General features: G+C 43.5%; 4 protein-coding genes and 1 non-coding gene across 6 annotated transcripts; 3 read left to right on the top strand and 2 right to left on the bottom strand.

Annotated features, from left to right (window-relative positions):
* Positions 1-13: 13 nt before the first annotated feature.
* Positions 14-4,351, bottom strand: LOC9267514 (protein ALTERED PHOSPHATE STARVATION RESPONSE 1). Its single transcript, XM_015756695.3, has 4 exons — positions 3,503-4,351; positions 3,188-3,393; positions 2,257-2,480; positions 14-1,099 (listed from the first exon to the last, which is right to left on the bottom strand). Exons 1-4 carry the CDS (start codon positions 4,251-4,253, stop codon positions 319-321), a joined length of 1,962 nt encoding a protein of 653 aa, XP_015612181.1. The 5' UTR covers positions 4,254-4,351; the 3' UTR covers positions 14-318.
* Positions 4,352-8,097: 3,746 nt separating this feature from the next.
* Positions 8,098-13,482, top strand: LOC9269342 (probable L-ascorbate peroxidase 4, peroxisomal). The gene is made up of 10 exons (XM_015756537.3): positions 8,098-8,325; positions 10,001-10,125; positions 10,507-10,556; positions 11,399-11,464; positions 11,546-11,594; positions 12,014-12,079; positions 12,678-12,700; positions 12,781-12,860; positions 12,949-13,051; positions 13,133-13,482. The coding sequence occupies exons 1-10, from the start codon at positions 8,213-8,215 to the stop codon at positions 13,331-13,333; spliced, it is 876 nt and encodes a 291-aa protein (XP_015612023.1). The 5' UTR covers positions 8,098-8,212; the 3' UTR covers positions 13,334-13,482.
* A 34-nt stretch (positions 13,483-13,516) lies between these two features.
* On the bottom strand, positions 13,517-15,710 carry LOC4347712 (protein POLLENLESS 3-LIKE 2). The gene is made up of 4 exons (XM_015756535.3): positions 15,389-15,710; positions 15,099-15,311; positions 14,860-15,015; positions 13,517-14,779 (listed from the first exon to the last, which is right to left on the bottom strand). Exons 1-4 carry the CDS (start codon positions 15,608-15,610, stop codon positions 13,823-13,825), a joined length of 1,548 nt encoding a protein of 515 aa, XP_015612021.3. The 5' UTR covers positions 15,611-15,710; the 3' UTR covers positions 13,517-13,822.
* Positions 15,711-15,925: 215 nt separating this feature from the next.
* On the top strand, positions 15,926-21,989 carry LOC9271088 (uncharacterized). 2 transcript variants are annotated; one of them, XR_010734998.1, is made up of 5 exons: positions 15,926-16,310; positions 16,485-16,580; positions 18,552-18,663; positions 18,890-18,928; positions 21,852-21,989. It is a non-coding gene; the product is annotated as an uncharacterized protein (transcript). The 2 variants fall into 2 exon arrangements; XR_010734997.1 differs by lacking the exons at positions 18,890-18,928; positions 21,852-21,989 and having other exon boundaries at positions 18,552-18,822.
* Positions 21,990-22,466: 477 nt separating this feature from the next.
* On the top strand, positions 22,467-23,697 carry LOC136351119 (myb-related protein Hv1-like). The gene is made up of 2 exons (XM_015756536.3): positions 22,467-22,825; positions 22,983-23,697. Exons 1-2 carry the CDS (start codon positions 22,563-22,565, stop codon positions 23,473-23,475), a joined length of 756 nt encoding a protein of 251 aa, XP_015612022.1. The 5' UTR covers positions 22,467-22,562; the 3' UTR covers positions 23,476-23,697.
* Positions 23,698-27,823: the final 4,126 nt, after the last annotated feature.

Genomic DNA, 27,823 nt, shown 5'->3' with positions numbered 1-27,823 from the left:
TTGCAAGATATGAAACAATTCGAAAACCAGAGCTTTTGAATTTGCCAGATTTTAGATTTCGAATCCAAGAATGGACAAACACCTCAGAGCTAACCAAAAAGAGGAAGAACAAGGCCTCAAGTTCGTTCACAGCGAGTAAATGAACTCGAGGCATTTCTGTGCCTGCCTACTCTAGTACCATAAGATAGAAGACGATAACAGACAGAGACGGTTGTAAGTTAAACCCTGTTCCACCTGCTATTCTACAAGAACTCTAGAACTGTATACACTTTATACAGTGACCTACCAAGCACCAACACAAGACAACTTCTCAGAATCTCATGTTAGTAGCCTCTTCGAATCAAGGATCCGATCTGAACTCTTGAAGTTGTACACCGATTCAAACGCTTCCATGCAAACGCTGGCGAATCCCGTCATCGCCTGAAAAACGTTAGGGAAACCTGTCTGAAGGTTGTTCAAGGTCATTGCTCTTGTGACCCCAATGCTCTTCTCATACTTGCTCTTCTCCTCGTCCGCCCGACATCTCAGAGCTTCCACCTTCGCTCGCTTGTCTGATACTGGCGACTTCCGAGACATATCTCCATAGCCTTCAGCACCCGAATATGGCCCATATTTGGATTCAAGGGATCTTAGTTCCTCTGCCTTCTTCTCCAGTTCCTTGAATGCAGACTCTGACCTCTTCTTTTGCTTTTGCTCCTCCGCCTGTTGTACCACAACTGCGTGTATCACTGTCAGGAGAGTTTTGATCCCTTCCGAGGCTACCTTATCGGGGATTCGATCAATGGCTAGCTGCCATTCCTCACACAAGCTGTAGATATCAGAGTTCTGATGAGCTTTGTTGTATGGATCATGATAGGATTGGAATAGTGAGAGGCGAAGCCATCCGGTCAATGAATAGACATAGTCTCTCTGGGACTTAACCAGACTGCAGAATGCTGAGTACCATCTGTCAACCTCGATCTCAAGCTGTAGAGCTGCTTGCCGGTGGACATTGGAAGTTGGGTTAGTGCTCAAGGAATTGTTGAGGTACTCAAGCTGCTGCACCATGTGAGTCTGTACTTGATGACACTCATACATGCCCCTCCACATACTCATCAAGCTGGAATTCATTCATAAAAAAAAGGAACACTCTATGAGAATGGAAAAAAAAGCATAGGCATGGTGCTGAAGAAAGGAAATGTACTTCCAGAAAATAATTAATGCAACTGACAGTATGTAGACTCTGAGAATACTTATACATAGGGAGACCACTTCAAGCTGAAACAGGGGTACCAGCTGGAATTTTAGTATACAAGAATTTGAAGTAAAGTGCAGTAACATAACTAGCTAGGTTATGTTACAGCAGTCTTCAATAAGGTAGGGGTAGAGTGTATCAACCAAACTTTGTGTAGCATTGGCCCATCATATCATTGAAGGAAAAGGTTATATGAAAATTATGTTTTCCACTAAATTGTTGATATTGAAGCAAAATAATCCAAAATTCCAATGCATACTCCAGATTTATGCAGTCATGTTAAGTATAGCCAGAGACCCCCTATGAGAAATGGATATCTAAAGGGGTAAGTGCAATGCAGAATGCACTAATACCTCAATGACCTTCTCTTCTTTACTGGAGAACTAGTGTTCTCCCAGAAACAATGAGCTTATCAGTAAGACAGTAACACTGCTGATCAAACACTTCAAAAATACTTAAAGTCAGCAATACGGCAAACAACAACATGTCAAACACTTCAAAAGTTTCATGTATAACTTACGTCACCATTACCCGAAGATGTCAGCTAGATGGGCAATAATGACTAGGAGATCCTGTGGAGACAGGCTTGGTCTAACCAAATCAATGTACAGGAGATTCACTCAGACTAGTCAAAACTTGGAGAACCTACCAGCTACTAGTACACTACTGCATTGCTCCTTCCAAACTCCATTACTTCAAAGTTGCCCAATATGAGTGAAAGGTTACTCGTACAGTGGCAAAGGTGCCTTTACATGAAGAGAAAGATAAATGCAATGGGAGAGTGAGCTATGTTGGTAGATGCAAAGAGTAAATAGCCAATGCCACTACAGCCAAGCATGGCAAAGCCATAGTATGTATGGCCCATATGTGCTCAGTCTATACATCACACAGCCATGGTCACATGCAAACTAGAAAAACGACAGGGGCAAGTGGAAGTAGAGATCATGTTAATAGTCCAGGACTACTGCAGCTAGATGCACAAGGTACGACAGAATAGAGGGTGAATGAATCATTGCACTAACCCAGCAACGAGCTCAAGAAGCTGAGGGAAGAGCTCGGATTCTCTCAGCCTCATTATCTCAGAAGTGGTGGTCTCGATGGACTGCGTGGCAACAAGCATCTTGGAATCGAGGCTCTCGATCTCCATCTTGTTCTTCTCCATCTTCAAGTAGTCCACACCCTTCACCTCCTGCTTCCTCAATAGCCCTATCTTCTTATCATGCTCCTGCTTAAGCCCCTCATAACTCTGCGCTAGTTGTGCAGTCATAGAAAGAACAAGAAAATCTCTGTTAAGTTAATTCTATAAAGATAAACAGGAGGATTCTAACTTTAAAGTTATATATAAAGTCGATGTTTCATGATTGCTTAGGGGAGACAACCAAAAGTAACAAAAGAAATTAAACCAAACAAACAAAAACAAACTATATGATCCAAGTATTACACTCCCTGAGATCAATAATTTCAAAGGCATACTTAAACATGAATTTCACTCTCTGCAGTCCACTCCCATTCAGCTAAACCTTCCATGGTAGTAATACAATTGGAATGATCCTTTTACTTCGATGAACTCCAAAAGCATAGCGCATATCATACTTACAGAAGCTACTGAACACTGACACACAGGGAAAAAATATTGCTACATGGAACGATAAAGCTAGCAGTATACATGTGCATTACGCACTACTAGTACTTGTGCCCACTAGTAGCTGCTTTTGTTCAGACAAAACCAATTGCAACCCATCGGAATCCATGTTAGTATCTCCCATCACAGCTTAATAATCAAACTGAAAAAAGGACGGGCTCCTCAAAAGCCCAAAGCACTCACCCACTGAGATCTAACTGAGCAGTACATTTCGGCCATTCTGTCTGTTCTTGCTTAGTTACTTCTTAATTACTAGCAAGAAAGCAAAGTTCAGAATGCTGTCAATAAAGTTAAAAGATCAAAGTAATTACCTTGACCTCAAGAAACAGCTTCTTCTCCCAGGCGTAGAGCTTCTCCACGGTGGATGAATGGCTAAGAATTCCGCTGCTTCCGCCATTACCCATCCCTTCGTCCCCTCTTCCGAATCTTGAGAAACCATTGCTACCTTTGCTGTACCCGCTTCCGCCCCATGACCATCCCATCGGCCTCAAGTTCTTGCCGTAATTCAGTACCTTCCCTGCAGCATTCGTCGATTTCAGTTGCATGCAACAGATAATTTGTCAGAAATAAGTGGAATGTGAGCAAGATGGAGCTCAATCGAGTGACTGATTTGGAGATCGTCTTGCCTGGGAAGCTGCTGTTGTTGGTCTCGGGAGGCTCGCAGTTGGGGGCCTCGAGCAGCGCGGCGACGCGGGCGCCGGCGTCGGCCGCCTTGAGGAAGTACTCGTCGAGCTCGGTGGCGATCTCGGCGAGGTCCTTCTTCCCGGCGCCGCCTCCGCCGCGGGGCACGGCGACGACGGTGAGCTCGCTGGCGGTGGAGGTGGTGGTGGTGGCGGTGACGACGGACGGGGGCGGGGCCGCGGCGGCGGCGACGGTGACGACGGGCGGGGCGTTGGGGGCGTCGACGATGGTGGTGGCGGCGTCGTCCCACTCGGCGTCCTCGGTGGCGGAGCGGGAGGAGGACGGGGCGAAGGGGTCCCAGAAGTCCCAGCTGGACGGCATTGGCGGCGGCGGCGGCGGGGGCAAGATCGGGGACGCGCTGATCGAGGAGGAGTTGGTCGTCCACGACGTGGTGGTCGGCGTCGGGCTGAGCGGCGGGGGAGGCGGCGGCGGCGGCGGTGGCGGAGGCGGCGGGGACGGCGGCGTCTGCGGCGGCGGCGGCGCCGCGGAGACGTGGTGGTGCGGGTGCGGGTGGTCCGCCTCGGCGCTGGCGAACTGCAGCAGCGCGGCGCCCGTGGCACGCAGCGCCCGGAGATACAGCGCGTGCGCCGCCGCCATGTCCCGCCTCGCCTGCACCAGCTGCTTCGTGTACCGCCGCCTCGCCTTGCACCTCGACACCGCCTCCTGCCTCTCCAGCCTCGACTGGCACAGCCCCATCGCCGCCGGCGCCGCCGCGAGGTCGAGATGGATGGATGGATAGAGATGAGCTCGCCTCGCCCCGTAGGTGTTCGATCTTTTGCACGCGTGTTGCCTGTGACACACACACACGGCAGTGGAGGAGTAAAAACAGAGAGCGAGAGGGGCATGAGATCTCGGGCAGTGTGCATGCTCTCTTTCTCGGCCGGATTCAGCGATCCCCAAACTGCCCCTCGCCTCGTCGCGCACGAGCCGATGCTTCCGAGGGCAGCGTCGGGAACCCGCTCCTGCACCCCAACGGTCGTGCGTGCCGTGCGTCGGTCGCTGGTTCGGTTCGGGTCGGCACGGGCACGGCTTTGGAGCGGGGGTTTGCGCGAGTTTTTGCGGCTTTTTATTGGGCGTGGGCCGCGCGGCGCGGCGCGGCACGGCACAGCAGCGACCACCGAGGCGGTCTCGTCTCGTTGGCTCGTTGCTGTTTTTGAGCCTCCTTTGCAGAAAAGCGCATGGAAAGGAACGTTGCGCGGGGAGGCCGACACTATTGAATGCTGCTCTCTCCAGTCTCCACCCCTGATTGCGATCGCCGGCAGTTACTCTACTCGCGGTGGGTGAAATGACTGGACTGTTTGTTGTAATTCCCTCGGTCTCACCAAAAACGAATCCATGGACCTCCCCTAAACAGTGCAGATTATCACCCAGATTCTGAGAATACGTAGTTGTAGAATTCAGAAAATGAACGAGAACATAGAAGCTGAAAAACCCAGCTTCTCCATATTCTTAGAAGCTAGCTACCAACCAATAGATTCTCAGAATCTTAAGCTCCTTAAACAGAGCCTATGATTAAATACATCCAGTGACGGATTTTAAAAAAATTGCATGAGCCTTGACGAGTCTAACAACAAATTGAGGTATATACAAGCCTATATAATTCATAGATAACTTTAGTATGCACATTTGTTTTAAAAGTTTGTGTTGAGCACGTTTGTTGTTGTACTAGTTACATTGTAGATTGCACTGCCTTGCCGGTGACTAAGAAAGGTGATTACTAAGGTAATTAGGCACTAATTTTCTGGTGAATTGCTGCTTGCAGCTGGTGGAGCCCGGGCCATTGCCCGTGCAAATCAGGCCTTAGCTCCGCCACTTAATATATCCAAATACAATAAATCTAAATATAGACATCCAATATTAGATTGGGTTTTTATAGAACTTATTGAGTACTTCTCTACCGTGTGTGTGGTGGTGGGGAGTTTGGGGTTTGGTTGAATTTGAATTCGAATTCGAGAATGCGGCCCTGAAATGAGCGTTTGAACCGCCCGGTTCGGGAGGGATTTGTGGCGTTCGAGTTAAATGCGTTTGCTGAATGCATGCACGGCCCGGCTTTTTATTTCGTTTGCTTTTTCCAAAGAGGCTGAGGCGGATGCTGGCTCACTGGCTTGCTGCTCTCCTCGACCACCTTTGGTTGGCTTTTGTGATCAACCCTTCTCGAAAGAATGTACCGCTATTCTCAGTTACTCCATCCATCCCATTTTAAGGCCAGATGTAGATTTCTGTGTCTACTATTTCACCGTTCGTCTTATTTAATTTATTTTATAGTTATTATTTTATTTGTTATTAAATGATAAAATATGTATAATACTTTATGCGTGACTTATTTTTTAAAAAAAATTTAAATAAGATGAACGATCAAATATTGGACACAGAAACTCACAACTACACTTAAAACGGGACAAAGAGAGTAGATTATGGTAGTACTCATACTCCGTAGTAGCAGTTTGTTGTTGTTGTGTTGCTTTATTAGGCTGTGTTTAGATCCAGAGGTGAAAAGTTTTGGCGTGTCATATCGGATATACGGATACACATTTGAAGTATTAAATGTAGTCTAATAACAAAACAGATTACATAATCCGTCAGTAAACCGCGAGACAAATTTATTAAGCATAATTAATCCGTCATTAGCAAATATTTAATGAAACATTACATTGTCAAATCATATAGCAAATAGGCTTAAAAGAGTCGTCTCGCAAATTAGTTGCAATCTATACAATTAGTTATTTTTTTAGTCTATGTTCAATATTTCATACATGTGTTTAAACGTTCGATATTATAAGGTGAAAAATTTTAGGTGGGATCTAAAGAGGGCCTTAGTAGCATTGGGCACATTTACTTTCGTTGATGGACCGAAAGGAAAATCCGGGATGATCAATCAGATCGTGCAATGCTCAATCCGTACGAGCTTGGATCACTCTAACATCATTGTGAGGACGGTACGTCCTCCTGCACGAATCATGGTGCCCGACTTTAGATAGAGTGAGTGTAAAGGCTGTCCCTCTGTCCAGCCAAAAAATAACGGAAAAAGAAAATAATGTGAAGCTAGACGTAGCCTACAGGCCCGCAGATCCACAATAACCAGCCTTTTTGTGCTAAGATTCTGCAGAATTTATTGGGCCCGTTGATCTCACTGGGCCAATGTATTCCCCCACGAATGGAATAAGTCTATTTTATCTCTCTCTTAGCTCCTGAACACTCCACAATCTTTAAAAACTAGAGCAAATTGACTCCTTAGCTGGTTAGGGAAGTGGTTTTTGATAACGTGGCAGGTTGACTATGGTTGACTCGCTGAGTTAGCATGTGGGACCCACATGTCAAGGGCTCTCCTCTCTCTCCTCTCTTGCATCTCTCACCCATGAACTCTAGACCAGCGCCCGATGAGGAGAGGGGCGGCGGGCGGCCGAGAAGAGCAAGGCGGTAGCAGCCCCAGGTGAACGGAGCGGGAATGCTGCTACCGCCGTGGTTTCCCCGAGCTACCGTGTCTTCCCGCTCTTTCCGCGACCTCGCGCGAGCTCCCCTGTCTGTGAGGACGGAGACGAAGCCCGAACATCGCCACCGCAGCCTCACCAACCTCCCGCGTTAGTGTTATCTCCGCCTTCTGAGCTGATAAGTAGCAATAGTAGTACTGGTGGTAGTGTAGCCTCACCGCCGCTTTGCATGGATGAGAAAGCTTTTAATGCGGGGGAGAAAAGAAGACCTCAAAACTGTTAGCATGAGATATATTGTTCTTTGTTCACACCGTCGCAACGCATATGTCAGGCGGCATAGGGTCGACATCACTACTACCTCTTCTCCATCAAGAAGCTCAACTCGTTCGACGTGATAGTGGTGCTCACCTTCTCCAACCCAGTTACGCTGGTCTTCCTCGACCTCCGCCTGCCGCCGTGTTGGTGATGCACAACGCGTGAAGGATGTTTGCGACGTCTGAGTGGTTCTGCCCGGAGATGGCGAAGCGAGATAAATTCGGCTACATCGGTGGCGCACCGCAGGGTGCTAGGGGTGGTTCTAGCTACTTGCTCCGGAGGTGCCTCAGGAATGCCATCAGGTTGAGTTGCTTGCACTAGGGCTCCTTCCCTTCCCTTCCTTGTCGGTAGCCGATGGAGCCACTAGAAGGGGAAGAGAGAGGAGGAGGAGGAGGAGGAGGAAGAGAGGACAAAGAGGGGAGAGGTGAGGAAGAAGATGAAAGTCACATGCACGTTGGTCCCACCTGCTGACTCAACAAGTCCACCACAGTCAACTTGCCACGTCAGAAGAAATCACTTTTAAAATCACCGAAGAAGTCGATTTTCACTGATATTAGAAGAGATGTTATACCCGGTTTTGCAGTTTGGTGAGACGATTTAATCAAGAGCAAAAACTATTTAAAGAGGCAAAATAGACTTATTCCCCCCCCCCAACGAATTACAAGTGACGTCACCAGCCACGACTAGTTCGTTCGGCCGGTAAAGGAGTGGGCCCACCAATGGGCTAGCCCAACTGCCAAAGACAACCCATCACGTTATCTCCTCTACTACTCCTCTTCGTCGTCGTCGTCGTCGCCGCCGCCTTCCTCTGCCGCTTCCACGTTTCCACTCCTCGTCTCCTCGGCTTGTCTCCACGCCAAGCCGCCCCGCTTCCGCCGCCGCCGGCGACGACCCCGCGCGCGGCCGGTCACCATGGCGGCTCCGGTGGTGGACGCGGAGTACCTGCGACAGGTCGAGGGGGCGCGCCGCGACCTCCGCGCGCTCATCGCCTCCAAGGGCTGCGCCCCCATCATGCTCCGCCTCGCGTCCGTAACCGATCCTCACACCCCTCTCTCTCGCTGTGCTTTTTTGATTCGGTCGATTTACTCGTGCGGGGGTTTATACTGATCGATCGATCGAGTGTCGGATCGAGCTGGACGAGCAGTTGTTCTTCAGTGCTTGCCTGCTTTGGGTGTTTGTAGCTAGGGGGTTAATTCGTCGGTGACTGCGTGCTAGCCATAATTATCTTTACAGCTCGGGGATTCTGAAGTTATCATAGGAAGTGCAGAGTGCTCGCTCTCCAAGCCATCACTGATTCACGGTACTGTTGGTTGCTAGCTGCAAGGTTGTTGCACGGCCACACAAGTTTGCTAGCAATTGAAATGCCTTCCTGGATCCCAGGAGGGCCACCACATCCTAGTATGAGGAAAGGCTTAATTTTCTTGGGGGAATGGAATTTGGGGGAGAATGGTGACATACTGACATATTCTCAATCGGCAGGCAGGTTATATATGTGAATGTAATGTAGCCCCATTTTCTAGCAACAGCACAGAAGTAAGTACTTTGAGAATCTACGAACTCACGCTGAATATCATATACTCCCTCCGTTTTTTAATAGATGACGCCGTTGACTTTTTCTCACATGTTTGACCATTCGTCTTATTCAAAAAATTTATGCAAATGCATAAGATATAAATCATACTTAAAGTACTATGAGTGATAAAACAACTCATAACAAAATAAATTATAATTACGTAAATTTTTTGAATAAGACGAATGGTCAAACATGTGAGAAAAAGTCAACGGCGTCATCTATTAAAAAACGGAGGTAGTAATAGTCTTGAGATGGTCGTCCATACACCTTTTGGAGCTAGGGCCACGTTTTCATAGTAAAAAAGAATGGTGGTCCAAAGGCTTGATCAGGATGGTTTCTGTGGACTGACCGTGTAATCTGTCACTGGGGCAAGCGGAATCCTACAATCGGATTTGGAGGAGGATTAGGCTCTGCATTTCTACCGTCAAATGGCACTTGATTCCTTTGTGTCTCACTTCCTTACCTCTTTCTCTTTTTCTTGCTTCCATCCATGAATCTTGTTTCATTCTTCCTCCAAAAGAACTGAACTCTGCATCGTCATAGTCATATTATGTAATTGGAGGAGTTTTTAGTTTTTACCTTTGCGAGAATAAAGCTTCTATATTTCTTACCTTTGAGGCCTCATATATATTTACATATTTTGTTTGAACCTTGCGATCCTTCTCTATTAATGAAATAGGCAACACTCCTGCTTATATTTCAAAAGAAAAAAAAGAATCCGTGCCTTTCTCACCGGGGATTGGATGCTAGTATCTTAGTCTGATACGAGTATATGCATACTTGGAATTGGAGGGTCAAGGGCAGCATGTTGTCCCTTTTGGACACTTAGTACCAAAATTTTATATTCATTACAGCACCAGAACAAGTTGTTTCGCCATCTTTGTGATAATTGATACTAGTGTTTTTGGCGACACATACCTTGTTATGCACTTATGTCCACATGCCAAAGTAGTAACTAGTAAGGGCAACCCCCCCAAAAATAAAAATCTTTAGTAGTATGATTTTGGCTTCTCAGTCAGTCATTTGGTGTGTGTTCCTCCATGAAGCTTCCATGTTTATCTTCCTTGTTAGATAGTTACTTTGCCATTCTCTTTTTCATGTGGAGACTTTATCTTCTGTACTTGCAGATGGCATGATGCTGGCACATATGATGCAAAAACAAAAACTAGGGGTGCAAATGGTTCAATTAGGCATGAGGAAGAGTACACTCATGGTTCAAATGCTGGACTAAAAATTGCCATTGATCTCCTTGGTGTGTACTTTGCAATATCATTGACCTTGTAGCTACATAATTTTCTACTTGTTTGTCCTTGTGTAGGCAATCCTCACTTGTTGCCGATCATTTTAAGAAGATTAATTGATGTGTTACTGATCTTGTTCCTTCTCTTGTAGTAGCCTAGTAGCTTTGAAACTTGATTACGGTGGTCTCTTCCCTCTTCACTTTTATCACCGGAAGCTTTTGCTTCTGTTTACTACTTGACCTTGGAAAATTGTAACACCATTCTGATGACTTCATTGAGTAATTCGTTCTTCTGTACAGAACATTATTGGTTGCCAAGTCATTTTACTTCAATGGTTCTTTAATAAATTGTGTCATGATTACCACTTATCTGGTTGTCTTATTTTCTGACAGAGCCTATTAAGCGAAAGCATCCAAATATCACTTATGCTGATCTTTATCAGGTACTCTGGATTCCTCCATTGTGTTTCTTGTTTCTATATAGCCTCAAGAGAGTAATAAAATTTCTGATATTGATTTTTTTTTGGCATGGTACTCCCTCTATTGATTTTACAAGTCATTTGACCTGACAATGTGTCCAGAGTTAAACATTGACCTACAAAATCATGATAGCACAGAAGTACTTCTAATAAAAATATAAAATTTGTACTACTTAAACATATATAAATGTCGGAAAACTTTTGGCAAAATAAGGGATTATCTGCGGTTACATCATTGCTTTTGCATGATTCTTCATAGTAGAATTGAAATGATATTTGAGTAAATTTCATAAAACTACATATACTTTGTATGATCTATCACAAAACTACAGATTTAAGAACTTATTTCACAAAACTACAGATTTAATATCTTCGTTTATCACAAAACTACAAGTATTATGCACAATATATCACAAAACTACAGATTTAAGAACTTGTTTCACAAAACTGCAGATTTAATATCTTCATTTATCACAAAACTACAGGTTTTAACCTGTAGTTTTGTGATAATGGAGACACTAAATTTGTAGTTTTGTGATAAATGAAGACACTAAATCTGTAGTTCTATGATAAACGAATACACGAAATCTATAGTTTTGTGAAACAAGTTTTTAAATCTGTAGTTTTGTGATAGATTGTACAAAGTACCTGTAGTTTTGTGATAAACGGACATACTAAATCTGTAGTTTTGTGAAACAAGCTCTTAAATATATAGTTTTGTGATAAATTATGCAAAATACCTGTAGTTCTGTGAAATTTACTCATGATATTTTGATGAACTAACCAGGATTATTTTTACTTCTCAGCTTGCTGGAGTGGTTGCAGTTGAAGTTACTGGAGGTCCAACCGTTGACTTTGTTCCTGGAAGAAGGGTAAATGAAATGTCATTTCCTTGTAGACGGATGCATTATCTTTGCCTTGTTCACTATGTAACTGATTTGTAATGTAATCAGGACTCATCAGTTTGCCCGCGAGAAGGACGTCTTCCTGATGCGAAGAAAGGTTATTACTAAAGCCTTCTCATTATGCTGAATATAGATATATTCTTGTTGAGAACTTAGAATGAATTATCCACTAGAAGCATATGTCCTCTAGTTGAACTATTGCTGCATTGTTAATGATCAACATGTTACAGTAGCGGTTGCTTTGCATGAGCCATCCAATATACACATTTGTTCAGGAGTATTTCTTCTGAGCGCAAAAGAATATTCTTCAGGTTGAATTCTTGGTTAACCGTCAGTGTATTGGCCTTTTCGCATGTCATATTGAGGCTACCACTTCTCAAATTTTATGGTTTACCTTTGCAGTAGGCTTTGTACAACTGTTGAACATCTACTATTATTCTATTTTGTCTGCTTAGGTCATATTCACCGAGGCCGCGAGGCATAAATTTTGATTACTCTTTCTTGTTTGCTGGTTAGGTGCACCACATTTAAGAGACATCTTTTATCAAATGGGATTGACTGACAAGGATATTGTAGCTAGGGGTGAAAACGGTACGGAAACTTTCCGGATACCGGACCTATTTTCGAAAACGGAATTTGTCGGTCGGAATTTTTCGGAAACGGAAACAAATTCGGAAATATTTTCCCGGAAACGGAATCGGAAATGATAAGGGCAGTTTCCGTCGGAACTCAGAATCGGTCGGAAACTTTCCAGAAATTTTCTTGGAATTACCAGAAATTTTGTGACTGAAATACCCTAGATTCTTTTTTTAAGCACTAAATAGTGAATACCATGGTGTTTGGCTTTTATTTTTTTAAAAAATATTTGTTATGCAAATCTAAAATTACATAAGAATATTTTTTGTCTTACATTGGGATTTATCAACAACATTATTATTTTAAACATAGATAATTTATTCAATTGGATTTATCAGTTTGAGGGGTTTTTTATTCCAATAAATTTTTGTTACCGTATTCGCGCCGGTTCGTTTTCGCTCCGTTTTCGGTTTTGATAATATTCGATTCCGTTTTCGTATCCGGGGTTTCCGATTCCGATTCCGATTCCGAAAAAAAATATGAAAACGAAAACGATAAAGATGGTTTCCGTCCGTTTCCGTACCGTTTTCACCCCTAATTGTAGCTCTATCTGGTGGCCACACCCTGGTGATAATTTCGTTCTCCATTTGAATATAAGCACCTGGTAATTATTTGTATCATCACACTGCCAGGATTGTTTCTCACAGGGAAAGGCACATCCTGAAAGATCTGGATTTGACGGTGCATGGACCAAGGAACCACTTAAGTTTGACAACTCTTACTTCCTGTAAGCTCAATGTTAAACCATCTATCATACGTTTGCTTTGGGAACTAGTGATGAGAGATTGATGACATTTTTCTCCATATTCATTTAGAGAACTGCTGAGGGAGGAATCAGAGGGACTTTTGAAACTTCCAACTGACAGGGCTCTCCTGGAAGATCCTGAATTCAGGCGCTTTGTGGATCATTACGCGAAGGTAAATGATAGATGATGTATCCTATTCAGAGCTACATGGATGCCTCAGAATATACCTACAACTCCTATCCTCAAATGGCAGGATGAGGATGCCTTCTTCAAGGACTACGCTGAATCACACAAGAAGCTCTCCGAACTTGGGTTCGCTCCACGTAGCTCTGCAAAATCAGATGGTTCAACGGCTGCTGCTACACTCGCGCAGAGTGCGTTTGGGGTCGCAGTTGCTGCAGCCGTAGTAGTTATCGCAGGTTACCTCTACGAGTCTTCTAAGAAAACCAAGTAGAGATTGGTTGGGTTCTAAACATTGATTTGCAATTGCTCAACAGCAGAATCAATAGCATCAGGAATAAAGTTTTCAGAAACAAGTGTCATCAGGAAGGATGTTCAACTGTTTTGTGGCCAGCTATGAAATGACAGTTTAAGTGAGATCAATTCAGAAATTGAGTCCAAACAAACACAGCAAAGATAAATTAATGACACTTTGTTATTCAACTGTTAACAAACTGAATTAGAACAAGATGAAAATCAATCGTGTTCTGTTACAAGAAGAGCTTTGGTGTCAAGCTGAAGAAAGTGAGCAATCAGCTGTTATTAGGGTGTGTTAAAAAAAATCAAATCAAGAATCATCAGCGAACTAAAACCCAATCGAATCCTAAATTAACTTAGCGGCGACATAGAAAGCTCGCAGGAGAACAAGCCCATCTCCTTCGCGGCGTCGCCACGGCTGCTGCTGTGAGTTGCAAAGAAAAGAAAAAAAAATCAAGAACTCAAATCAGAAAGTGTTCAGTGTCTGTGTGATGTCCTGGAAGATCCTCAGCCTCTTCCCGATCTTCTCCTTCATCGCCGGGCTCGTGTCGCAGCCCGCCGGCGGCGCCGGCTTGCAGCAATTGTCGTTCCGTTCTGCGGCGGCGGCGGCGGAGTCATCGAGGACCGGGGCGAGGACCGCCGCGACGAGGGCCTCGTCGAACGCGCTGTGGTCGGGCAGCTCCGGCCATCTTTCCTCGGCGGAGAGTGACTTCCTCCTCCCGCTGTTCTCGTCGTTGATCGGTTCTTTCTCCACTGGTCCGGCAGCTGCCGCCGCCGCCTTGTCCATGGCGTTGCCGGACCGTGTCCTCTTCAGGTTGCCCATCGGATCGTGCACCTGCGGCTGCGGCGTCGGCGGCTTCTGCTGAATGTTCTGTGGCTTCGTCGCCAGCGGCGGCATGCGCAGCGAGTAGAACGGCTGCGCGTCGACCCGGAGGATGTTGGGCTGCAGCGCGGCCGCGGCCGCCTTCTTGTTGGCGGCGGCGGCGGCGGCGTTCTCGTCGGCGAACTGGTCGCGCGGCGGCGGCGGGGGCGGGGGCAGCATGTGGTCGATGCACGGCTGCGGCTGCCAGATGCTGGAGGAGGAGCCGAGCAGCAGCGCGTCGAAGAGCCAGCTCTTGTCGACGAGCTGGTCGCCGGCGCGCGGGAGGCGGCGGCCGACGAGCTTGGCCTCGAGGTCCCGGAGCATCTCCTGCGCGCGCTCGTACGCCTTGAGGTGCGAGTCGGCGCCGCGGAGGCCGTCCACCCCCGCCGGCCGCACCTGCTTGAGCACGTCCTTGGCCTCCAGCACGCGCCCCTGCTTCATCAGGCAGATCCCCAGGTTGCACATCTTGTTGTTGTCCGGCCCGATCAGCAGCGCCCTCCGGTACGCCCCCTCCGCCTCCGTGTAGTTCTCCTTCTGCATCAGCGCCCACCCCAGATTTCCCTGCACACACACCCAAGAACAAGATGAGCAAGATTTGCATTGCAAGAGACGAATCCATGAGAGGATGTGTGGGTTCTTACAAGAAGTCTGGTTGCTTCTTGCTCCAGGGTGACCTGGAACTTGCGGCCCTGCGAACGCGCCGTCTTGGTGCGCTTGCCGTTGAAGGCGTGGCCCTGGTGGATGAGCTGCAGCTTGTGCTTGAGCAGCGAGATCTGGTCGTCCAGCCGCCCGCATCTCTGCTCAGATTCATCGACACGCATCAGCTTGCTGCGCGCATTGTTGCAGAGCAATGGCGAGAAGGGGAAGAGGGGGATTGAACCTTGTAGAGGTCGAGGAGGATGTTGTCGAGGGACTCCTGCGCCTGGTCGGAGCAGCGGCTTCGCAGCGACTTGATGGCCTCGATGGCCTCCTCCGCGCGGTTCTGCTGCTTCATCACGATGGCCATGTCCTTGAGCGCGCTGTCCACCCGGTCGCCGGCGTTGATCGCCGCCCAGAACAGCGCGATCGCCTTCTCCGGATCCTTGTCCACCAGCTGCCGAATCACCACCACCATCACAACCCAATCCCAATCCAAACCACCATCAAGAACGCTCGCTCGCAATCACGTACCTGGACGCGCTTGGCGCGCACGTACGGCGTGTCGCCGACGGGGACCTTGTGGGCGACGTGGAAGGAGTCGGAGTTGGTCCGGAGCATGGCCGCCGCCGCCGCAGCCGACGCCGACGACTCCGCAGGCTTGATGGGCGAGCAGGGTGCCGACTTGGTCGGCCGGAGCCCCACCGCCGCGGCGGCCGCGAGCCACGTCTCCTGCTGCTGCTGCTGCTGCATCATCGTCGCTGTCGACCCGAGAACGGAGGAGGAGGAGGCAGCGGCGGCGGAGCTGAGAGGAGGAGGTGGCGGCGGAGCGGCTTGTGCTCGACTACTACTAGGCATTGGATTCCCTTCCACAGGAGATATATGAATCCAAGCTTGGGTTCCCCGACCGTTGCCCGAACTAGCCGTTTGCGAAAAAACTAGCCGTTGGAAACCTCTCGTGCTGGATCTGCGGGCCAGATAATTCCGGCCCATTTAACGCCTAGCCCTTCTGGCCTAGTTCGAGCTATAGTCGGGGGAGTCATATTAGACTTTATTTCATTTCTTCTACTCGCCGCCATTCTCGCATTCTCGCCTTCTCGCTCTCTCGTGGCTGGCCGTGGCGGGCGCTCGCGGCGGCGCCGCCGGTCGCTGGGCCTGCGCGGCATGTGTCGCGGTGAACTGTGGAGTCGCGGTGGCTGCGGATGTATTCTTCGTCGTCTCTCTCGTGTGCTAGGGAGCGGTGGTGGAGAATGGGAGATGGGCCCGTCTGGTGTTTGACGAAATGCCGGAGCGCAGCAAGGCATGGAGAGGTTGGGGCTTCAAGCCTCTACGCGCCCATCATCCTGGGTAGTGGACAGCAAGCTATGTCTGCAAGCTATGCCTCTACAGCCGCAGGCTTGATGGGCGTGTGGGTTGAAAGCGGCTGCCTGTCCTCGTGCGGTGCAAATGTGAGTTGGTAAGGCCATTCCGTTGATGTGGTGGTGCACTGACAAGTGCGATGTGTTATTATTATTATTATTATTATTATTATTATTATTATTATTATTATTATTATTATTATTATTATTATTATTATTATTATTATTATTTTGCTTATGTTTGTTCCTACGGTGTTGAAATGATCGCGCAGGTTCAACTGTACGGGAGTGAGGAGCAGAAATCCTCTTAGCAGCTTCCCATTTCTGAAGTTTTGGTTTCTGGTCTGAGAAACGTGCCCCTGCAGAATGTAAGTAATCCACATTCGGTTCCAGTAATACTTAATTGTGTTGTTTCATTGGACACAGTACTCACTTTGCTTAACTGTGTTCATAATTGTGTTCTTGAATCTGTTGTAGTTGGTACTCGGTGGTTGCCAGTTGCCTATGTATATTTTCTGCCCTAGTGTATAATAGCACCCCAATTATGCTCATCTGCATCGATGTCTACAAAAATGTCCCTGTTCTGTAGAACCCATTTTGTGATACTGTGGTAGCTCTGGAGTCATATTTGTGACCAAAATTTCTAAGCAAGTTGCATGTATTGTTTTTTTCTTGGGTTGTATGTTGACATGACCCATGTGATACAAATGAAAAGCCCACATATAATGCTAAATGGCAACGAAAGCTAATGGCTAAATACATTTTAAGAGGTAAGTTCATCATGGGTACTGTTGACATTGTAGGTTTTCTGGTTTCAATGCCTTCATCTTCCTTTCGTGAATTAAGTCTTTTGGACAAAAAAAGAAATCAAGTCTGACCAGTAACACTGACAAAGATTGCAAATTGGATCAGAACACCCGATTTTCCATTAAACCTTTCCCCCTCAATATCCACCACATTTCCGTAACATGATGTCACAACAGTAAATCTAATTCTAACTCCATTTCTCATTATCGTGGCGCCTTAAAAGAATTGGTAAAAGATACCTTACAAAATAAAGATTTCTCACATCTGCAAGACCCTAATCATGTACTAAATTGCTATGAGGCTGCAAGCTGCTTTCTTATGCCCTCATCAACTGTCGCTCCACATTTGATGCATTCTTTTTATGTTTATAAAGGAGAGCTGAAATTCTGAGGATCCTCTGGACTTATAAACATCACTAATTTGCCCTCTTAGGCACATTACATACTAGCATGCAGACAATACACCAAAAGGTGCTATGTATGTTGATATAGGACTATAGTTTCAACTGGCGACCTGTGCTCTCTCTGTATTCAGACAATAATAAAAATTTGTACTTGCCTCTGGCTAGAACCTAGATATAATGATTGGGATGAGCTGCAGGCACCTGAAGTCCATGATCAACTATAGCTGAAAGTGGGAAAATTGTTCAGGAATGACTCTTACAAACTCGAGTATGGGTAATAGTTATAGTGAGGAAGGAGAAACTGTTCAAGGACACATAGATGTACAAAAGGATGTTCTTCCATTGGATCTTAGGAAATTAAATTCAATATTATGCCAAACAAATCGCAATTGCCTTTATGTTGGCCAAGTTAGTATAATACTATAATGGGAGTGTCGCTCAGTTGGATAATCGAACATTTATGTATTGTGGAAATTACATAGCTGTCAGCCTCTCATTTGATAAAATAATCAAAGTTTCAGTGTAATACTAATATATAGTACAAAATTTTCCCTTTATTTATTTGCATGTGCATTCTCCAAGATTTCCTGAGTATTCCTGGGCCAATCAATTATTCAACCACCAATAATACCCAGCAGCTGAGGAAATACTATGTATTTTATTTGTTTTATTGGAAGATGCTTCTGTACTAAACTGAAAACGAGTTGGTCTATCAGTAGTTAAAAAAGGACAAACTGATTCACTAGAAAGGAAATGATATCTGCTATTTGTATTAGCTCGCAGATGGATCAGCCTGACCAAACATTCATGTCTAGCTAGATTTGTAAATCATCAATGAATTGCTTTGTTGCTATTTCAGCTTTAGTTCGTTATGCTACTCTGTTTGAGCTAAGTTGGAGCTGTAAAAACATGGTATTGTGCTACAACTTGCCATTTAGTTTCACATACCATTTGTTGGTACCAGCCAAGAGTGGCACTACATAATTAGAAATTTTGTTCCATGGGCAGTGGAATATGTGACAACAAGAAGAGATGCATCCAACTCCTTTTCATTTGAAATTAATTCTCTAAAAGCTAAATGAGATTCGGAATTTAGGATACATGGATTTCTGACATCTTCTTTCTACAGCCATATCTTCAGTCACGTTCAAATGAAGTTGGAGAAACTTTCGACATTAACTTTCTGATGGAAGCACTGAAGGAGCCTCAGAAACTACAGAAAGAATGGGGTTATATTGGATGTAAGTTTCATTTTAACTCTGAACCTTGTGTTCAAATGCTGGTTATGTAGATATCTACAAGAATTTCTTTTGATAGGGTAAGTAGAAATGATCAGTGAGCATGTGCAACCATTTTTGCATCTTGTACACTAATACAAATTAAAGGTAATTTTTGAAGTATATGTGGACTGCCTGTTTTGATCAGCAACTAGAGCTTTTAAGTAAACTGCTTGTTGCATGTTACCAGAGATTCTCTATGGGGGCAAAATTGCTAAAGCAAGTCAAGGTAAACTTCACATTTCTTTCATGAGTCCAAGTTCACATAAGTCTTAATCTTCTCCATGTCCTCGTTCCATTGAAAAAAGTATTGACCTGCTATATGGAACTACGAACATAGGTCTAGGGCTTAGTGTTTTTCTAGCCCATTTTGTTCTATTTGTTTAACTTTAAAGACAGTCAAAGTCTCTGGTAGTGTACTTGTATTGAAAGTCTTCTTATGCCAATCATCTATGTGAAGACTGAAAATTCTCCTGCAGTCAGAACAACAATTATAACTGCTAGACCCTTTTGTTGTAATTTTTACTACTATTAATCTTGAATTATTCTGTAAAACAACATTGAACTCAGTAAAATCTGAGTTTATGGTCAACCATAGGAAACTACTAGCTGATGAATTTGGCTTGAAGTCCAGGAGACCAACACCACACCTAATCCGCTACTAGCCAATGCATGGAAGAAGAATGCAAAGGACTGGTAGTTAGAGAGAAGATTGTGGGTGAAAAGGACGATGGCACTGGGAGTTTGGAGCTTTATGCAGGCATATAAGGGGCATGTAGGTTGGGGAAACAAAGAGGGAGTTGGGGGAGAGGAGTTATAGATAGGTGGTGTTGTGCTGGTGCCATGTGGTGGGGATAGCTAATTGCCCATGCCCCCCTTGAAGAGAAAACAACAAAAGAGCGACTTAGACCTACCTCTCTCCTTGCCTTCTTTCCCTTCCCCCTAACTCAGAACAGCCCAGCCTGGAGAAGGAGGCTTCCACCACAAGTGTGTGGCTAAGAAGTGGAAGGTAGAACAACTGCACATAACCGACACACCACCTCAGCTACACAAACCATTTCCCTACCCTCCTTTTTCCATCAGCCTTCATGCTTTCTAGAACTACTGCCTACCATTTAACAACTAAAGAACTGAGGCTAATGCGTTTTTTTTTCAGTGATTGCACTACTTTTGCTAGTGAGGTGGTGATTAGGGTACAACCAAAATGGTTTATTTGATTAAATTCAATGCACCAAACTGGGAGCCTATTTAAGAGTGTATTAAACTGTGGTGGATAACAAACTGACAGGACACTAAACTTGATTTATGGCCAACTAGCTTATTGCTACTTAGAAACAATAATGAGGATTAGTGATTGATAACTATGCAATAGAGAAGTTTGGTGTCTAATGCTTAGTTGCTTTCTGATTTGCATGAACAGCTAGTTGATAGATGACCCTTGCTGTACATTGTTGAAATGTATTTTCATATAAATCTCTTGTTATAGATTTAATGTTAGAAATTTAACATTAGCCATTTTTGCGAAAATGATATGCCTATCTCTCTACTCTATTACATTATTAAAAACAAAGTTCAAAAGAGCATCTGTGTCTGTTCTTAACTCTAAGGCCTAGAAATTACCGTGTTAATGAGGGAAAGAAAGAAATTTTCACCGTTGATTGCTGGTGGGTCTAGATTAAAACGAAGAGTTCACTTCGAAATATAATTTAGAAAATGTGGAATTCAAAAATTGTTAAAAGCACAAGGTAAAGAGTCCATATCAATTTCATTATAGAATAGCTGAAATCACTATTGAAAATAAAACTAGCAGTTTGATTTCCATAAGAATTTCAAAGTAAAATCCATCATTAGCTATAGTTCTGGATAAAACTGAACTAATTTGAAGCAAGTCTAGCATGCTAGTTCATTAACATGTAAATATTTGTTAGTTTTGCTTAAGTACCCTTGAATCAGCAGAAAACATCACACACATGTCAATTCATTCCACTCATACACTAAAAAGAACAGTATTGGAATTGGATCAAGGGTTGTAATCACTCGATTCCTACAGCTAAGAAATGAAGGTGGTGATATCAAGAACTTAAGCATTTCCTATCATATTGAGGACCATTGTGGAGTGTGAAGTCCCAATCATTCTGGCCCCAACTGAAGCTAATGGTTTCGGATATTTCCTCTCCTTACACCCAACCAACTATGGTCCATAGTTTGGTAACCATCCACAAGAATATATTAGGTATACAAATAATATGTAAGCCCATCTGGAATTTGTCATGGATATGTAAGTTCCTCCTAACTAGTAGCATTTATGGGTCCATTGAAGTATCTAACCAAATCATAATTTCATCTGCTTCCTGATGTCCACGGCCTTTTAGTTAGTACAGTACATATTAATATGTGAACCGCTCTGTACTCTGCTAAGCAACCGAAAACACATGTTAAAGAAGTGGAGGGGGTCCAGATCATAGTTTATATTCCTATTAAGGATTAAAGATAATGTTAATCTATCACCATGCAGTTTTGTGTATATAATTAATGATCTGATATAAATAATGATATCCATGATCTGCCTTGTTACAGAAAGAAATATGAAGCAGGTGCAAGACTGATGAGTTTGGTGAATTTTTAATCTAGGGTTGACCAAACAGATGAACCAACTTATATTAGAGTATAAAACAGAAAGTTCCACATGAAATTAGTTTGATGGGAGCATGACAATAGCTATGATTCTGGAAGCAGAATTATTATAGAGAAAATAAAGAAATAAGGTGGGTGGCAAATAATATTCATTTAGGCAGTGTGACTGCAAGATACCTATTCCGGTTTATCCTATTTTATTGAAGAATAAACTAAGGAAAAAGTCTATGATCAGGGTTTCCGTTGTTTAGGACCTCACCCTGTGTTTAATAAGCTCATGGGTTTGTACTGGTGCACCAAAATATTTTCCTTGTTAAATGATGAAACGCTAGAATTTTAGAGCTGGTGAGATCAGGGCATGGTATTTCATTTTTTTAAAATACAAGGATGACCCGTATACAACCACTCTACTACTATGTGCGTGGTATACGGCACAAATCATTTTCATGTTGACATAATTCTGTCGGAGAATGGAAACAACCTCCATGAAGTACTCACCTCTTGATCTGCTCATGTAGGCAAATGGGAATCCTTTGGTTTGAACACAGTGGATAAGTCGAACGGTTTCAATAGCCGAGAAGATTCAATACCCGGTTTTCGAGTTAAGGGGCTTTTAGAAAAAAAACACGATATTTCAGGGTGGTAAAATGGATTTGTCCCCCACAAAAAAGTAGCTGAACCTAACTAGGAACAAATCAGAGACATGGAAGGGGAATGAAGCATCAATAGTGGTGATGGTGGCGTGGTGGAGATGATCAGATGATGCAGTTAGTTAGCTGTTAAAACCGAGAGCGCCAAAGGGATGGAAGAGAAGAGGAGGTAGGCGTCAGCCATCAGGGCTGGCAGTGTCAACACCATCATCTGCCTAAGCCCACGGTTGGGCGCTGCTGGCTTACCTCACTTTACACCTACCTTGAAGGGTTTTATCAGGCAGAGGCTCCACGGCTGCTGCCTGTGTGTCCTCTTCGCTTTGGCTTTGCAGGTAAAATTAAGCTGGTAATCCAGTGATGATGCCATGACCTGTGCAAGGAGGAGGCCTACCAGCCTAACCTTTTTCTCACCAACTCAGCCTCTAGAAGACCTCCCCAATTGAGTCAAGTCCCTATAAAAATCCACCCACCCATTTGCTGCCCAGCAACAGCAGCAGCAGCAGCAGCAGCAACTTCCACTGAAACAACCCACCGAGGCAGCAGAAGAAAGGAAAGAATCAAGAAAGCTTCATCGTCTTCATGGGGAGGTCACCGTGCTGCGAGAAGGCACACACCAACAAGGGAGCATGGACCAAGGAGGAAGATGACCGGCTCATTGCCTACATCAAGGCGCACGGCGAAGGTTGCTGGCGATCGCTGCCCAAGGCCGCCGGCCTCCTCCGCTGTGGCAAGAGCTGCCGCCTCCGGTGGATCAACTACCTCCGGCCTGACCTCAAGCGCGGCAACTTCACCGAGGAGGAGGATGAGCTGATCATCAAGCTTCACAGCCTTTTAGGCAACAAGTACGTGTGTTCATCTCAATGATACTAGGATTTGCATGCATGAATATGAGTTGTATCAGTTTCAGTTTTTATATATAAAGAGCTCGTGTTTGATACTGTTCTGATTGCTAAAACGGTTGTTTGTTGTTGTTGTTGTTGCTACTCCTGTTTGATGCAGATGGTCTCTGATAGCCGGGAGGTTGCCAGGAAGAACGGACAACGAGATCAAGAACTACTGGAACACGCACATCAGGAGGAAGCTGCTGAGCCGTGGCATCGACCCGGTGACACACCGGCCGATCAACGACAGCGCGTCCAACATCACCATATCATTCGAGGCGGCCGCGGCGGCGGCGAGGGACGACAAGGCCGCCGTGTTCCGGCGAGAGGACCATCCTCATCAGCCGAAGGCGGTGACAGTGGCACAGGAGCAGCAGGCAGCCGCCGATTGGGGCCATGGGAAGCCACTCAAGTGCCCTGACCTCAATCTGGACCTCTGCATCAGCCTCCCTTCCCAAGAAGAGCCCATGATGATGAAGCCGGTGAAGAGGGAGACCGGCGTCTGCTTCAGCTGCAGCCTGGGGCTCCCCAAGAGCACAGACTGCAAGTGCAGCAGCTTCCTGGGACTCAGGACAGCCATGCTCGACTTCAGAAGCTTGGAAATGAAATGAGCACCTCCTCCTCTGTAGTTTCTTCTTTCGTTTTGTCACTTGGATATTGGTTAGCTTTTCTTCTAGGTGAAAACACACAGAGAGAGAGAGAGAGAGAGAGAGAGAGAGAGATAACATCTCCTCTGCTGCTCTTGCTGCTCCATTTTGTCTCTGTTGTAATTACCATATATTGACTAATCATGACAAATAATACTTGATGCTAAGTAAGTACTTAATTAGTCACTTCACTGTAACTTAGCTACTATAGCTCAGTTAGATCCAGTGCCTCATCCAGTATGTGGAGTGGATGGATGCTTTCAAGGCTGGGGCCATTGAACCAGATCTTAATTATGGTGACTTGTTACTATACTACCTCGCATCGCATGTGACCATCGCCTAATCCTGCAGTTTTGATTAAAAGCGCCCCGTGAGTTAGACCACGCTTTCTTTACGACCTGCTTTGGCTGCACACAAGATTGGTGTGCCATGATGCCTCCTTTTCGCTGGAATGTACTGCATATACTGTTCCTGTTTCCATGTACACGGAGAAGAGAAATGATACATCGTTTTCTCTTGGCTCTTTTCAAACAGAGATCGATTAGGGCCCCCCACTTGGAACCCACAATTTCTTCTCCCTTCCATCTCAACTGTATCATCTTGTTTTTTTAGATATACTAGTACAAAACTCATATAATTTCAGCACTCCAAACAGTTTTAGAATAGAAAAAAAATATAAATTGCAGTACAGTTGACGCCGTTAACTTTTTCTCACATGTTTGACCATTCGTCTTATTCAAAAAATTTACGTAATTATAATTTACTTTGTTATGAGTTGTTTTATCACTCATTGTACTTTAAGTGTGATTTATATCTTGTACATTTGCATAAAATTTTTAAATAAAACGAATGGTCAAACATACGAGAAAAAGTCAACGGCGTCATCTATTAAAAAATAGAGGGAGTACAGTTTTGCATTATTTAGTTTGATCATCGTCTTATTTAAACAAATTTTATGATTAGTATTTTTTATTGTTATTAGATGATAAAACATAAATAGTATTTTATGTGTGACTAATATTTTTAAATTTTTTATAATTTTTTTAAATAAGATAGACGGTTAAACTTGGATATGAAAACTCGCGACTATATTTAAATTGGTTAGGAGGTAGTAGTAACTCTTGGAAGATTCGTAAAATAATGCAACCAACATAGTAGTGGTATTTCTTGGAAGAGAAGATTTTGATTTACCTTTTTTTGTGATCACTGTTGGTAATGGAAGAGTAACTAAGCGTAGAAGGAAGGACTAAGGTAGCTAGGGAGGTGACAATAAAAATTTTAAAAAGGGACAAAAGGAAGCATTTAAAAATGAGGCTTGTTAGGTAAGGCCATGCCTTTTAGGAATCGTCCGTTGTTGGCTTGGGGCAACCAACCAACCAAAACCAACTCAACTCATCGTCATCGACGACGCGTCTCCTCTCTTCTTCTCCTCTCCCGGAGCGGCAACCCGTGGCCTGGCCTTGGCCTACCAGAAACCAAATTAAGCACCGGTTTTTGGATGCATTCTCGCTGCTTCAACTTGCCCCGCTACCTAGTTCTCGCGCGCCGCTTTTCTGTAGCCACGCAGCGAGGGACGGAGAGGTGTCACTTGTTTAATTTACTCTACTTTAAATCGAGTTTAAGCTGGTATGGATATCTAAATTTGTATTGAGAGGGGTACATACATAGTGAAAATAGATAAGGTATAGCTAAAAAATTTTCTTGACCGGGTTCCTAGGCACCCCCTGAGATACTCTACCTCCACCCCTGCACGCAGCTACATAATATGAATTCTCCCTCCATTTGAAAATACTCGACACCGATAGTAAAGGCTATACGTACTACTTTTTTTTTTCACTAAATTCTTATTAAGACATATGTGTCATGCTACGAGTACATCTAGATTTTTTTTATAACTTTTACATACCTAAATCAAATGGTTGAGATGATTGTTAGTAAAAATTTAGTACGTGTAGTAGTGCTCATTAATTATTTATGCATAAACTTTAATTGTTTTCTAATTTAATTAACCAATATACCGTGACTATTTTTTTAGCAATAAATTTGTATTTTAGTAACAAATATATTTCGGTCATTTTTATTATATCAATAATTTTATATAGAATATTCAAATATATCATTATTAAAATGTTCTGCACGTTAAATATAACCACGCTACTTATGTTTATCTAACTATAGTAATTTAAAACATTATAAGTATATATATGTCGTGAGCGTCTACGTTTATATTATAAGTCTTAAAAACATATCTATTATCTAAGAGCTAGTGGTAGAAAATGAAACCGCACTGCTGAATGATGTAAGGTAAAAAAGGAATCGGATTGTTATAAATGAAAACATGCGTCTTCTCCGGTATCTCGCGCGCGGTTGGCTGCCGTTCGTATCGTATGATCCATGGGTTTTATAGCTCTGCTTGTGTGTGACGCACGCACGCTACCGATAAGGTCGCGCGCGCGGGGGTGCGTTGTGAATCACAACTTGTGATGCAACTCTGCTTTATTACTGCGATCTGCTGCTGCTCTAGTGCTTCATGTCAGGGATACAAACGACAATTTGACTTTGGCATACAGGTTAATCTCGTAAAACGCAGAAAATAGTACTTCTTCTGTCCTTCTATTTTAAGTGCAACTATAAACTTTCGTGTCTAACTTTGATCGTTCGTCTTATTTAAATCTTTTTATAATTAATATTTTTGTTGTTATGAGATGATAAAACACGAATCGTACTTTATTCGTGACTTGTGTTTTTATTTTTTTTAAACAAGACAAATGATTAAAGCTTAGTGTGAAAAAAACATAGCTGCACTTAAACGGAGGGAGTATTCTATTATTAAATTACAGTGTGGATATGGGTGCTGATGAGCTGCAGCTGCTGCATCATCACGGTCAATACGATCGATCGAGAGGATATGTATGCTTTGGTAAAATTAGGATTTTTTATCCTCTCTGCTTATCGCTATCACTTTGCACCGAAAGCACAAACTATATCGAATTACCGATCGATGCCTATCAATATAAGTAGTACTAGTAAAAACCAGTGGTAGCTATCAACAGTGAAAACTAAACCTAATTAATTTGTACTGGTTAAGGTTATTATTCCTTGCACACGATGGTAATTGGTAATTAATGCAAAGCTTATCTCATCTCAACCTAGTATCCCCTCTGTTGGCAGTGAGAAGTCCAATGTGACTTTATTAATATCAAAACATAGGTAGTACTCCCTCCGGGTTGATAATACTTATCGTTTTGACAAAGGCATGGTCTTTAAAAAAATAACTTTGACCATTATTTTCTATTATAATATATATAAAAGTGTTAACAAATATATAATTTTATTAAAGTACTTTTTAAGACAAATTTGTACATGTAGTCACCATATTTGAAAGATAAATATTTTAAAAATGATTCATAATCAAAGATTTTAAAGTTTGACCATACCCTTATCTAAAACGATAAGTATTATCAGCTCGGAGGAGTAGAAAATAGGATGTGCATTTATAAAGTGAACGTGTACACGTATGTGAGAGTCTATGTTTGTATCATGTTTCAGAAAAATACAAGTTTATTTTAAAAATATTAAGGAGAGAGATGAAACTAAATAACAGATGGTTGTAATTGATAGGTAGATAAATTAAATCAAATATGATTGTGTTTGGTTAAGATAATGAAAAATTGCTATATTTCTGTCCTAAAATATATCATCATTTGCCATTCAAAATTTATCTAAAAATATAGCAGCTCTTCCATATTCTCTCTTGTCTCAACCACACCTAATTTAATTTGTGCATATACTCTCTTATCTCAACTAATTACAACCATTTTTTTTCTAAAACACGAGATAAATACAGACACTCACAACACGCGCACACTCATCCTATAAACACACACCATATTTAATTCACCTATTTTCTTATCTTGATCGATCACAACCATACTCATTTATTTATATCTAATATCTTAGTTGTTAACCACTATTACATTTGCAGTGGTGAGTTTCATTTTGCGATTTAATTTCCAATAACGCCACATTATTAAGAGGTTTGGATTGATGAATGAAACACTGCATGTAATGAATGGTTACGTTTTGTGGTTTTGTATGTCAGTCATAACACTCAATTGTGTTGGATTCTGTTGTGAAACAATTCAGTCGTAATAGAGTTATGTTTCCCTTTTTAAGGCTTATATATGATGAAAGGATTAGGTCACATTAAAGTTTTAGAGCAAGTACAATAGAATGCTACAAGTAAGCTATATGCACACGCGAAGAAAATAAGAGAAGAGAGAAAAAGAAAGCGGGCTACAGATTTATAGCC

Source organism: Oryza sativa, chromosome 9 (genome assembly GCF_034140825.1).
Source record: "Oryza sativa Japonica Group chromosome 9, ASM3414082v1".
Lineage (NCBI taxonomy): Eukaryota > Viridiplantae > Streptophyta > Magnoliopsida > Poales > Poaceae > Oryza > Oryza sativa.
Note: the sequence above shows the minus strand (reverse complement) of the source record. Positions and strands in the feature narration are given on the sequence as shown.